The sequence below is a fragment of the Mesoplodon mirus genome (genome assembly GCF_964341445.2).
Source record: "Mesoplodon mirus genome assembly, chromosome: 13".
Classification (NCBI taxonomy): domain Eukaryota; kingdom Metazoa; phylum Chordata; class Mammalia; order Artiodactyla; family Ziphiidae; genus Mesoplodon; species Mesoplodon mirus.
The window spans coordinates 33,159,599-33,173,412 of NC_138989.1; the positions used below are offsets into that span (position 1 = coordinate 33,159,599).

Below are 13,814 nucleotides of genomic sequence, written 5' to 3' on the forward strand. Positions count from 1 at the left end.
ACTCAGTTGTTACTTCCCTATGTTCACTTAGGGGTGCTTCTTGGGGTGGCGGTGATGATGGGGGCCCGGAGGGCCTCTTCCCCACGCTGCTCCTGGCCATCTCACTTCTTCCCCACAGCCACCTTGAGAGGGAGGGGTCAGGCAATAAGACACTCAGGCATCTCACCACCCATCTCATACCCAGCTAGGAGGGGCAGAGCTGCTTCAGTGTAAATGGTCTGAATCCAAAGAGTCAAAGCCCGGAGGAGAGCAAACCTGACCTTTCGGAAAGCTGGACCCAGGCCTCACCTCCGCCAAACCCGTTTCCTAGAATGCCGCATACACCTGCGAAAGCCACCACATTTTAATTTCCTCTTCCGTTTGAGCTAAAAAACATGCTGCTGCCCTGTGTAAGAAACACACACTGGGGACTTCCCTGGTGGTGCAGTGGTGAAGAATCCGCCTGCCAATGCAGGGGACACAGGTTCGAGCCCTGGTCTGGGAAGATCCCATATGCCGCGGAGCAACTAAGCCCGTGCGCCACAACTACTGAGCCTGCGCTCTAGAGCCCGCGAGCCACAACTACTGAGCCCGTGCGCCTAGAGCCCGTGCTCCGCAACAAGAGAAGCCACTGCAGTGAGAAGCCCGTGCACCACAATGAAGAGTAGCCCCCGCTCACCGCAACTAGAGAAAGGCCCCGCGCAGCAACGAAGACCCAAGGCAGCCCAAAATAAATAAATTAAATAAATAAATGTATTTAAAAAAAAAAACCCACACATTTGGCCACAGATGTTACGTACTTCTGGGTGCACTACTTGAAACAGAGTTAAAAGCAGAATTCTCTTTCTCTCACACACGGATGCACACAAAGATGGGGATGAGGTGAATTCTGTCACCTCATCCCTCAAATGACAGGATTGGGCCGGAGCAGTGGTTCTCAGAGTCTAATGTGCACACAAATCATCCGGGCATCTCGTTAAAATGCAGATTCTGATTCAGCAGGTTTGGGATGGAGCCCAAGATGCAGCGTTTCTAACGAGCTCCCAGGTGATGCTGATGCCGTTGGTCCACAGACCACACAAGGAGAAGCAAGAGACTAGAGCATCTGAAGGTTCCTTCCCGTTCTAAGCATCTGAACATCTCCATCAGTGGCATGCTTGGCCCCTACTCCCTGGGCCCCTTACACCCATCAGAAAGGTCATGTTCACGTCATTATGCTCACAAGCCCAGTTCTACCCCTGCCCTCCACTGGCCCAAATCTACCCCAAGTCAAGGGTGGGATCCATATCCACGAGGTATTCCTTAACTGGTTTTTTTCTCCCCAATGATCATTTTCTTCTGAAGTCCTCTAGCACTTAGAGATTTTGCCCTCTTGCCTTGCATTGGTCACTGGTTATTATTTGATGAATCTAACTAAATTACAGGCTAATAGGGCCGTGTCCCCTAATCTCTTCTTTCTCCGGGAATACTCTCACAGGGTCGGCTCCCTTTCAGCCTTCAGTTCTCAGTGCAAACCCCACTCTTTGGCGAGGCCCTCCCTGAGCACTGACAGAAATTATTCTCTCTCGATGCCCCCTCTGACCAGTCACAGCACCCTCTTTTAATTTCTTCGTAACACTCATCAAGGTTTGAAATGTCCTCGCTTGTTTACTTACTTGTTTATTATCTGCCCCCACCCCCACCCCAGAGAGGGATTTTGTTTACACTGTTCATCACTCTACCACCGGTGCCTAGAATGGTAACTATAACATAGTAGGTTATTTGTTGAGTGAATAAATGAAAGAATCAAAGAGCTGGGCACACAAGAGGCCCTTAAGAAAATGCCTGTGGGATGAGTCAGAGACCTGTCACACAAGCACTAATCTTATGTTTCTTTACTTTTGAAAATGAGTTCCTTGTCTGTGCTTCTCCTTTCCTGCTGGGTACTCACAGCAGCTCACATCACAATTAATTTTGAAAGGAGCTTGGACATGTGAGTTTTTATTAGTTCTCAGTAGGACAAGTCTTCTACCTGTAGTGCTTGTGGATTACAAGAAATAATGGGAGCAGTGTCAGTGTGGACATTCAGGATATGTTTTGGGAACATAGGGCACATTTAGCTGTGGGTTTCTTTTTTTTTTTTTTTTGCGGTATGTGGGCCTCTCACTGTTGTGGCCTCTCCTGTTGTGGAGCACAGGCTCCGGACGCGCAGGCTCAGCGGCCATGGTGCACGGGCCCAGCCGCTCCGCGGCATGTGGGATCTTCCCGGACCGGGGCACGAACCCGTGTCTCCTGCATCGGCAGGCAGACTCTCAACCACTGCGCCACCAGGGAAGCCCAAGCTGCGGGTTTCTTCTTGGCTGTTCCATTGATAGAGCCCTGTCTGCAAAGCCCTTCCCAAGCTCGGTTTTGATCAGCTTTCAGGCCTGCCAACACACCCTGGTTTCTCACTTTAGACCTCAATTATCTTATGAAGCACACAATCCAGTTTTGACGGTGTACCTGGAAAATGGTAGAAAATGCAGGCCATAGGGGGAAACTGAATGTACAAAAATGAACCTACTTATTAGAGAAAACAACCACTGGTCGGTCTCTAGAGCTTGGTGATTTGCAAAATTAAGAATGAATGGTGCTGAAGGCAGAACACGAAGGCTGTCTTTGCCACATGCCATTTGTCTGGAATGGAGGTAAAGGCCCCCGTACGATGTGCTCTACGGAGGCCTCTTTAGACGTTTCATCATTTCCTTTCCTTTGTGGTGTAAGCATTTGGGCTTGAACACTGACAACTTTCAGAAACACAAGAAACAGGCTGGATCGTGACCTTGACACAGCATGAGTTTACCCTTAGTTTCCAAACAGAAGTTGTTGAAAGCGATGCTGAGTCCCTTCTCTCAGAGGTTCATTTGTGGGACTCTGGGGAATAAAGGCAGAGGCAAGCGCCAGTCCTTCTGGCATAGCAGTGTCCGTGGGGAAGGGCTAGAAACACAAACCACGTAACCTCTAACTGTGAGAAACCAAAGCTTTCCCATCCTTGGGCTTCTAAGTTCTATTGCTCCATCCAGGCTCTGCTGGGTGTTTTCTTTCTTGCCTATTCTGTTCCAAAAGAAATCTAATGGGGCTTTAATCCACTGTTGCATTTCCTGTTTTCTGTTTTAGCAGGCCCTTTTGTCCTTTGCATGTGCCATGAAAAAAGTGTGAGGCTACCAAGGTATGTAATGGTGGGGATAAAGATCAAAGACTGTGCCCGCTGAAATCTGAATTTCAGCTAAACAACACATAGCTTTTGAGCGTATGTTCCATGTGAGATTTTATTAGCTAAATCTATTGCTTGGTTTATTGTTTTCTTTGGTCGTGTTTTTATTTGTCCTATTGTCTTTTATCGGCAGGGGTACGAAGAGGGAACAAGAAGAGAGGAGGAGGGCTTCCCTGGTGGCGCAGTGGTTGAGAGTCTGCCTGCCGATGCAGGGGAAGTGGGTTCGTGCCCCGGTCTGGGAAGATCCCACATGCCGCGGAGCTGCTGGGCCCGTGAGCCATGGCCACTGAGCCTGCGCGTCCGGAGCCTGTGCTCCGCAACGGGAGATGCCACAACAGTGAGAGGCCCGCGTACCGCAAAAAAAAAAAAAAAAAAAAAAAAAGAGAGAGGAGGAGTGAGATGTTTGGCGTCCCTTATTCAACCTCGAGATAGTGGTTTCCTTCTTCTGCTGTAGAGAGGCCAGAAGAAGGCTTTAGAGTCCTTTCTGTGAAGTCCTCAACCTCCAGTCTGAAGACTGTCCTCTTGGTTGTGTTTCTGCAAACTCCTAATTTGCCTCTAGACTGACATGAGTTTGAAATCTGGGTTCTCCAGCAAACTGAAATGAAAGCGCCCTTGTAATTGCACAATGAGTGAGGTAGCAATGGGGAAAATGTTTCCACTCCCCTGGAGAGTGGGCTTCTTGAGTGGCACTGGGCCATCGCCACGTGGGCCACAAGGGCAGGTGTCGTGCAATCACCACAGCTGATCCTGTAACTCCATTTCAGAGTGATTAAGTGCAGGGACCTCCCATGTAGATGCTGGCAAATGCGAACACAACGGGAGAGTGAGGGTAACAAGCTGGGAGAAGATGTGCAGGCTAACGAGCATGATGGCTAAATGCAATGAGTGTTTACCACGCGCTAAGCGTTAGTGAACGTGAACTAACCTGGTTTAATCCTCACAGTAACGCTATCAGGTAGGTGTGCGTCATGATCCCCGTAACAGATGAGGAAACCGAGGCAGAGAAGATTACATCATTTACTTATCTGATTAAATTACATCGTTAGTTTCTGGAGGATACAAACTGGTTCCAGAATATACGGCCCTAAACTACCTCTGTTTCTGCAGCCTGAACAATCTGTGCGATCAGGGTGTGGGGAGAGGTAGGAATCGCTGAGCGGCTGACACAAGCAAAGCCTTTCCCACTGCACATTCCTGGAGGCCAAGGGGGGCCTGAGTGGGCCTATGGCAGGCCAGCCACCATGGTGTCTCCCCTGAGTGGCCCTAGGAGCACAGGCAAGCAAGCCGCCAGCCCAGGGTGATGAAGTGATCAGGGTCAGTAAATGGACTGTGAATGACTTATGAAACGGAATACATTACATAAGCGTTGTTTTTAAGAAAGAGCAGATGGGGCCTCCCTGGTGGCGCAGTGGTTGAGAGTCCGCCTGCCGATGCAGGGGATACGGGTTCGTGCCCCGGTCTGGGAGGATCCCATATGCCGCGGAGCGGCTGGGCCCGTGAGCCATGGCCGCTGGGCCTGCGCGTCCGGAGCCTGTGCTCCGCAACGGGAGAGGCCGCAACAGTGAGAGGCCCGCATACTGCAAAAAAAAAAAAAAAAAAAAAAGAGCAGATGAAAGATTTCAGGTCAGAGTTTAATCCAACTAAACTAAGCTCATCTTTTCTCTCTTTTTTCCCCAAGGCCTTCATTACTGTCCTGCTACCACATGTTCTGAATGTTGGGCTGAGCCCCGAGTTCTTGAGACACCGGTGAATTATTATGATTAGGTAGCCTTGGCCCTTCAGTTTCCAGCAGGGTGAAAGGGAGTGTCCCACAATCTCAGAAATCATCCCAACTGAACGGCCAGTGTAATTAGAAAGAAAGTAACTCCAGAAGGGCCAAGAGCATCATTGTTCCTTTCAAAGTAACTACATAACTTGGAAACGCGTGGGAATGTATGTTGATATATTATTACAGAGGTGATAAAGGACTCCACTGGAAACAGATGTGATCTGATTTCCTCTGATACCCTGAGCTGAAAACAAAATTACTGAAGGTGATAACACTCAAGTGAAATGAAACAGTTCAAAGTTCCAAAGAACTTAGTTTGGAAGGAAGCCTTTGAATAATAAACCATAAATTTTATTGCAGTCACCAACATAAGAAAAATATGTCCCAAGGCCTGTTTGTCTAGAAAAGGATGCTTTTCTTTTCTCCTCACATCCCTCAAATGAGTTTTAACTGTGCAAATAAGGGCTATAATTTATGTAGAAAATTTGAAACTATTAATGGCTTAATCCACCTCAGGCTGTATTGAAGTTCTGCAGCATGATTCCTGTTTACACAGCTCAGCAAACAGAGGCCCAGGAGGATAGGAGTTGCCACCCGTGGCCCCTGGCAGCTAGCTGTGTAGTGAAATGAGATCTTAGATCCAATCTTTGTGCAAAACACCAGTTTATTACTGGGATTCAAGAAGTCTAGATGCTCAGAGCCCCCCCCCAAAAAAACCCAAAAACCTTTTCAAATCACTATTAGACCAAGTGATTTCTTCTTTGCAGTGATTTCTCTAAAAGGAAACACTCCAATGTGGGATTGAAAACTTTCCCTTGGTTACGGCTTGTTTTCTAGCATTCTGAATCTGAGCAAGAACAGAGAGGTAGAAGGTGGTGGGTTCTGAATACCCTGATCATAATCCAGCTTCATTATTTGCTTGAAAAGGGGGACAGAGGCCACCTTCCAAACAAGCAGGTGCAGGAGGTTTCCTCTGAGGAAACATTTCTCCTCCACCCCCTCCTGTCTCCCCACCATCTCCATCCCCATATCATCACACTTCTCTCTTTAAACCCGTACATGTTTGGTCTTTATTGTTCTTTTTGCAAAGTGCAAGCTCTAGCTTTAAACACAAGAGAATGCTGTGCACCTTGAGGAACAATCTTGTAACTGGAACTGTGGGCAGCAAAGCCCTCCTGGGTGGGACCCGTGGACCCTTAAACAGCCAAACTCAGAATAGACAACAGCGCCCCCAGCCGAATATTTCTGTCTGGACCCCAAAGTTCAGACAGCACCTGCTCTTCTGTTGCTTTCTTCTTGAACCTCGGCTGCCCCATTTCAATAGATAATTGAAAACTTTCTTACTTTCTTCTCAATTCTCCACGGGGAAGTTCCACTTTGAAATTCTTTTCTCCCTGTCATTTTTACTTTACAGTTGAGAGGGCAGGGACGAGCTAGGAAACAGGATTTCTCTCTCCCTCTCGCTTTTTAAAAATGACGTAGGGAGTTTGGACGGCCTCCCTACCCCCACCTCCCCTCTGATTCTAACCCTGATTCCTGGAGAATGACAGTTTTCCTCTCCATGTTTGCTGATGACCGCGCGGGTCGGAGCAGGAGGGGCTGCCCAGCGAGAGCCTCGGAGCCGATTCTAATCTCCGATGGGCCCCAGCTGCCCGCGCCGAGGTCCCGGGGAGGCCGGCCACAAAGCCCGGCTGGGCTGGAGCGCGAGGACAGCGGACCGCAGCTGCCACGAGCCCCGCGGGGCGTGCAGCTCGGCGGGGGCGGCTCCGCTCGGCCGGGCCCGAGTTCGCTGGGGGACAACTTACTGTGTTCGCTCTGCGTCCACACTGCCAACTCCCAAGTGGGAGGGGGGGAACAGCAAAGGCTGTGTCGTGTCCGAGAGTACAGGCAACAAAAGAGGAGAAAGGAGAGGGGAGGCGGGGAGGGAGGGAGGAAGGGAGACGGGGGCGCTACCCCGTGCTCCCCGAGAGCGCCCCTCGGATGCTGATGGGGAGCCCCTCCCGGAGTGGCGGCCCTTTCTCTGGGCCCCCTCCAGCCCGCTGCTCAGACAGGTTAGTTGGGAGGAAAAGAACAAAGCTCCCAGCCAGGGCAGGCAGCGGTCCCGGGGCGCCCCGGGGGATGGGAGGGCCGAGGCCGAGGCGCCCGGCGCCCTGCCCTCCGCGCTCGCGCCCTCGGCCCGGGCCCCCTCCTCCGCCTCCCCTCGCGCCTCCCAGTCCTCGGGGAAGCGGTTCTTCCGAAGGGACGCGCGCCCGCGGGAGAGGAAGTGGTGGGAGCGGGGGAAGGCCGGCGGGGGGGTGGTGCGGGGAGCCGGGGAGGAGGCGGGGAACGGGGGGCGGGTGCGCCCCTGAGCTGCCGAGTCGGGCCGGGTACCGACTGCCATCCTGCAGCAAATTCCCTGTGTCATGGCTCCGGTCTCTTAGCAACAGCCGCGGGTCCGGCCGCCCCGAGCCGAGCGAGCCGCCGCCGCCGCCGCCGCCGCCGCGGGCTCAACTCCACCCGGCGGAGCCCGGCGCGCCGCAGCCACACAAAGAGGCGCCGGCCCGGCCGGGAGCGCCGCGGGAGGGCACGGCGAGGGACCGGAGCGGCGGCGGCGAGGAGAGCGGTTCCAGGCAGGATGCAGGGTGCGGAGGACCCGACACTTCTTGGAAACTCTTGGAAATGGCTCCCGCCCCGGCACCGTAGGGGGCTGCGCACCCCGGGCGGGCGCTCGCCCCCGCCGGGCTGCTGAGCCGCGCTCGGATGGAGGGCCCCGAGGCGCCGTCCCTGCGCTCCGCCGTCGGCTCGGGCTGAAAAAGTTTCTCCATGGTTCCTTTGTGTAGCCCGAGCGCCCGTTCTCTGGCCTCGAGCTGCCCCAGTCTTCCCGGGTAAGTGAGCGATATTGTTTGCTTCCAGTGCTGCCATTTTGAGCAATTCTGTCTGTCCCCGGCCCCCGAGCGGCCCCTCCCCAGCCCTCCTGCCCGAGCCTGGGTCCCCCGGGCGGGTGTTCGGGAGAGTAATTTTCCTGGGCGGGCTACACAGCATGCGCTGCCCAGATAAAAGCGAGTTCAGGATTGCCCTCACTTCGCTCCTGCCTGTTTTCTTTCCAGAGGCGGACTCCCAGCTGCTGCACTCATGTGACTCCAACATAAATAAGCAGACCTAATAAGGAGGGCAAGGGGCTCGCTTCCCTGCCAGTGAGGGACCGGGGGTCGAGGACCTGGGTCGAGTCCCGGGCAGGGCAGGGCGCTCCCAGTCCTGTGGGCTCTGAGCCTCAGACACCGAGTGGGGTTTAATCCTTCATGAGCCGAGAACTTGAATGTCTCTCTTGGAAGCTGTTGTATTTTTAGACATCCCTCCTTTGCTTCCCCATCCTCCATTCCTTAACCACCCAAAGACCAGCACCAGGCAGTAAACTGCTAGGGCAGCCAAGCTCGAATGATAAGTTTGTTTTCCTTCGTTCTGTAAGAAGAAAACCTCAAAGGTGGGTTTTCCGTGCCATCTGACCTTTATCAGTATTTCCCGTCAGATGGAAATACATAATAAAGGAGTTCAGGCTTCAGCAGAGCTGAGGGAATAATAAACTAGGGAGTTAATTACTAGCTGTTGAACTAATTTTAAAGATCTTCTGTAAACGATTTGTTGAAACCCATTCCAGTCTTCCTTACACTCCACCCAGAGCCAAAGCTGCCTTGCTGAGGTGAAATACAGGTGTGGACCTTCCTCTCCCAAGACGTCCAGCATCCATATCAATGCCCAACAAAATGTCTCTCCTCTGGGAGAGCCACCTTGCCAACTGAGTCTGGGTTTGCTTCTAAAATGTCTGGCTTCCTCAATCCTTCTTAAAATAATCACAGATCTTCAGATTATTACATTAAAGATGATAGAGTCTAAGCAGTCTTTGTGTTACAGCTACGTAATGAATGTGTTCATTTGGGGGTGGGAGGAAGGGATGGACAGTAAGCTACTCTGGTTTTGGGTTTGTTTTTTTCAATCTGTACTTACTGGTGCAGCTCCTTAAAAACAAAATTCAAAAGGTTTATAGATGTCTCTCTACTAACCCTCTGTAACCTACCTCATGTTTAACCCCTCTCTAACCCACCTGGCGTTCCTCCTTACTGAAAACCAACTAAGTTCAAGGAGATACTGATTTGCAAGCATTGGAAATAGTTGATTACCATTTGCTTTTCCACCAGTGGAGGAATGATCCTGCCTGAACTGGTATGATGGAGGTGAATCAAGGGCCAAAGCTCTTCACCCAGGCACCAATTAAAAGCAAAAATTACTTAGGTAATCCCACATTTCCAAAGGGTAATTTATTCTAAAACATTATTTTATAAAGGATATAATTCCCAAAGGCTTGTGAGTGATATCTAAGCCTTTCAATTTCATACAATGCCCTTAATTTTAACATCTCTATTACAGAAGGGAACACAACCAATGGAACAAAATGTGTTACTCTGGGGATCCAGTAGGATTGAAATTTTTAGAAGCTGACAGATATCCACAGAGATGCGTCTGTGCATTTACCTACCCGAGCTTTATTATAAACGACTAAACTTCCTATAGGAGAGTCCATTGGCTGTTGCTGCCGTCCTTTCCTAAAAATGACCTCATGAGAAAAAGATGAAAACAGCTCTCACTTGGGGAAATGTCATTCTACAAGTCGTTATTATGTAGACTGCTGTACCTAGTTCACTGCCTCATTTGAATATTTGGATTCTTTAGAATGTGCTGTTGGCACAGTAATAAGGGGTCAGAATGCTATTATGGCAGAGTTTGTTTCTTAGTTTTTGTTTTGGTTTGGTTTTAGATTGGCATTTTCCCATATGAGAAAAAGATCTTTCTCTTGGAGATTCTGGGGGACTTCTCAAATTCCCTGATGAGATCTAGCACATGATACCTTAAAGGGAGTTCCTCTGAGGGAGGAGAGGAAGCCAGAAGGAAGAGCGCAGTTACATAACCAGTTACCTAAAACTAAATATTCCACCCCAAGAAGCTGTCCAGATGTTGCAAAAGAGAAATGAGGAAGCGGCTGTGAGAGGGATCAGCTTGCCTCTAGCTGTAAGAACAATGATGGCTGGGAGACCAGTTGGTGGAGAGATCCATGGTCAGAGCACTGACAGTTCTCTGCTGTTCTCCTAGCCATGAACTCTTTATTAATTATCTCGGGTAAATAATCCGTCTGCCAGGATATGACTTTTAACTCCCATCCAGTGAAATGATTTCCTTTTGTCTTTGTAAATCAGTAACTTTTGTGACTGTTTTCGGGACTGTGGGCCCCACACTGACAGATCTCTCTGCTCCGTTAGAGACTTGGAACTCTGGGGCAGCTCCCCTGAGAAAGCCAGGAAAGCCCTCGCCCCCTACCGCCGAGTCCCACATTTATTGATAGCTTTTACTAATGCTCAGAACTCCGTTGGCTGTCAGGCAGGAGCGTTTGAAATGAGCACTGCTGGAATAGTACCTACAGAGTGAGTGGAGGAAGGCGGGGGGGGGGGAGAAGGAGGTGGACTCTCAAAGTGTTTTATCGTCTCTGATCAATTATTGCAACAGCGCTTCTCTTCCCTAATCCATTTCCCGCACACCCTGGTCTCTACCTAGGGCACTCCCGTTAGCGGGTAATGGCCCTGGGGCGAGGGGCACGCACGTGGTGGGATCCGGGAGCGGGACCATGGCAGCGCGTGGGATGTTGCTGCAGCCAAGCCTACACCCTCTGACTGTCTTCCTCTGCTTTGCAGTGGGAGGAGGTGGCGGAGCAGCTAGTGGGCAGCTGGTGCCCCCCCCCCAGCACAGGCCTCCGCCCCAGGGGCTAGCCCCGCACTGCACCTGCTCGCCATGATCGCCACCGGCGGCCTGCTGAGGATTTCCGCCAGAAAGCAGGATCCCCTCCGCCCCCCGAGCCAGGTCCCCAAGCGCAGGCGGAAAGCCAAGAAGAGGCGCAAGAACGACGTGGTGGTGGTGAAAGGCAAGCTGAAGCTGTGCTCCGTCTCCGGGCTCATCGCCCTCTGCGGGATCCTGGTGCTGCTGGTGGGCATAGCCTTGGCGGTGGTGGGCTACTGGCCCAAGGCCAACGGGACCAACAGGGAGGGGGGTAAGCAGCTGCCGCCCGCGGGCAGCGGCCACCGCGTCCCCACCATGACCAACAGCAGCAGCAGTGGCAGCAGAAACCGGTCCAGGAAGCACCCGGGGCCTCCGGAGGGTGTCACCGCCAGTTCCGTGGGCGCGCCCAGGAGCACGCCTCCAGCACGGTCCCCCGCGCCCTCTTTGTCCTCCTCTACGTCCGTGGGCTTCTTCTTCCGCATCTTCTCCGGCTACCTGCACTCGGACAAGCTCAAGGTCTTTGGGCCCCTCATCATGGGCATCGGCATCTTCCTCTTCATCTGCGCCAACGCAGTGCTCCATGAAAACCGGGACAGGAAGACCAAGATCATCAACCTGCGGGACCTCTACTCCACCGTCATCGACGTGCACAGCCTCCGCGCCAAAGACCTGGCAGCCGCCGCGGCTGCTGCCGCCGCCGCCGCCGCCTCCTCGTCCTCCGCCCCCACCTCGGCGCCCCCAGGGGCCGCGCCGCTCAACGGCTTCCTCAGCTACGTGCAGTCGCGGGGCCTGGAGCTGAAGCCCGGAGGCTGCGGCGGCGCCGGGGACGCCTTCGGGGCGACGGCGATGCTGGGCAGGGGTGCGTGGCCCCACCCCGCGGCGCTGGGCGGGGGCGGGGCCCGGGGCGCCGCGTCCCCCCCAGACCTGGCCTCGTCCCCGAGCCGCCCGCGGGAGCCCCAGAGCCTGGCGGAGGCCGTGTACAGCATCTACCGCGAGCGCTCCGGCGTGGCCGGCCGTCGCCGGGCCGCCGCCGCCACCGCGGCCGCCAGCAGCAGCAGCAGCCCGGCGCCCTGCAGCCCCCCCGAGAGCTGGGGGCGCCAGAGCACTGCCAGCTCCCTCGTGGGCTCCTCGCTGAGCGCCTTCGCGCTGCTGCCCCTGCCGGGGGACCGCGACGGGGACGGGGACGCAGCGGGCGCGAGCCGCGGCTGGCAGCGGCCGCCCGGGGAGCGCGGCTCCCGGGAGATCCCGCGGGGCGAGCTCGACTCGAGCTTGACCGACCTCCGCGGCGCCCGGGGCGGCGCGCGCTGGGCGCCCCGCGAGCCGGAGGAGCCGGCGGGCGCGGCGGCCGCGTGCACCGCCAGGGGGCAGGGTGGCCGCCTGCCCAGGACCGGCAGGTACGCGGCCCTGCGACGCCGCAGCACCAGCGGGCTCCCGGACTACCGGGCGCCCTCGTCCCCCGAGCCCCCGCCCGCCTCGCGCAGCGCGGACCTGGACTCGACCGTCCCGGCCCCAGCTGCCTCCCCCGAGCCCCCGCTGCGGCGGGAGCGCTCGCCCCCCGCCGGGCCGGACTCGCCGAGCTCCCAGTCGGATGACCCGTCCTGCAGCAATAAGGGCTACACCCCTCTGCGGGAGGCCGGCACCTCCCTGGAGTCGGTGGTGGACCGGGTGGCTGGTGAAAGTCCAGACGGTGAGGCCGCCACCTCCCCGGGGGCGGAGCAGAGTCCCCCGGAGGGTCCCGGCCCGAAGCCCCCAGCGGGCGAGCCCCCCCAGCGGGTGCGGAGGCAGTTTACAAACGAGGAGAAACTCTTCATGATTTCCCGATCTCACGCCCCAGGGGTCGAGGACGGAGAACTGGAAACTACTGGCATTTAGGGAAAGAGGAGGCGAGAAAAGAGTGAGAAAATAGGAGAAACGCCTGCTTGAAGCAGTGAGCTTAACAGTTCCCTCTGTCCTTGGGGATCTATCCGAGGAAATCGTCCACTACCCAAAGAGCTGCAGAATGTTAGCCTTGAATTGCGTTCACGAGATTCCTGTAGATAACTCCAAGCAATTTTTTCTAAAAAAAAGCAAACTAGTCTTATATGTCCGATGGTGATTGTATGTTCTATGAAAACCAAATGTATTAAAAGGTCAGCAATCTAGTTCATGGATAAAATTCTCTTAATTTTCTTAGGATCAAAATAATATATTTTTGACAGTAACTGTGCACTTTACTCCAACTTTTTTTCTGGACCCCTAATTTCCCTAACCTGTACTCTGCCGCTGGTTTTGTCCACAGCTGCTTGTGAATGACAAGCTTTTGCCTCCTATGCTTTTGCGGAGCACAGAAGGGTCTATCTCAGTTCTTTGAGAACTGATATTACTAAATGAAGTCAAAGCCAAAAGCATGCGTTTGTCGGGAAAGAGCACTTTCCTCGCCCCACCCCACTCTGCTCATCCAGTTGCCCAAAGGCCTCTCTATTTTTGAAAAGGGAATTTACATTTTGCTACTAGGGCGTCTAATGGAGACCAGAGGGGGCCAGCGCCTAGATGGACTGTTACATTCCTACATTTACTATATCAAGTACACGATACTTTATGGAGTACTATCACACCTGGACTGAAAATAGCATCAACATGAAAAAATCTTTTTTAATAAAACAAGTTTCCAAACAAACATAATACTCCCTCATTTTGCCTTGGAACTAATACTTCTAACACCCATAAAACATTAGGCAGTTCAGCTGGTAAATCTAAGATATTTTGCTAGGATACTGCTACTGTGATTCTAGCTCTCTTCCCGCAAAGTGCCCAGCACCATCCTCAATCAATTTCCATCATAGTTTTAACTTTTAAATAGAGGGTAGAATTGAACATTTGGGAGTGTGTCTTTCAAATAGAATGAAACGTTAAATAAACTAATCTTCTACAGTATTTCTAGTTTACCTCTAAGTATTAATTTACAGAGCATCAGGCTTAATGTTCTGCCGTCATCCTCTTGGAGTTGACCGTTTGATTTTTGCTTTTAAGTTGATGATCTTGAATCCGTGGCCTACA

General features: G+C 53.1%; 1 protein-coding gene across 1 annotated transcript; it reads left to right on the top strand.

The window, feature by feature from the left end:
• Positions 1-7,377: 7,377 nt before the first annotated feature.
• On the top strand, positions 7,378-13,388 carry TMEM200C (transmembrane protein 200C). The gene is made up of 2 exons (XM_082641169.1): positions 7,378-7,843; positions 10,697-13,388. Exon 2 carries the CDS (start codon positions 10,794-10,796, stop codon positions 12,648-12,650), a length of 1,857 nt encoding a protein of 618 aa, XP_082497295.1. The 5' UTR covers positions 7,378-7,843; positions 10,697-10,793; the 3' UTR covers positions 12,651-13,388.
• The last annotated feature ends 426 nt before the right edge of the window (positions 13,389-13,814 follow it).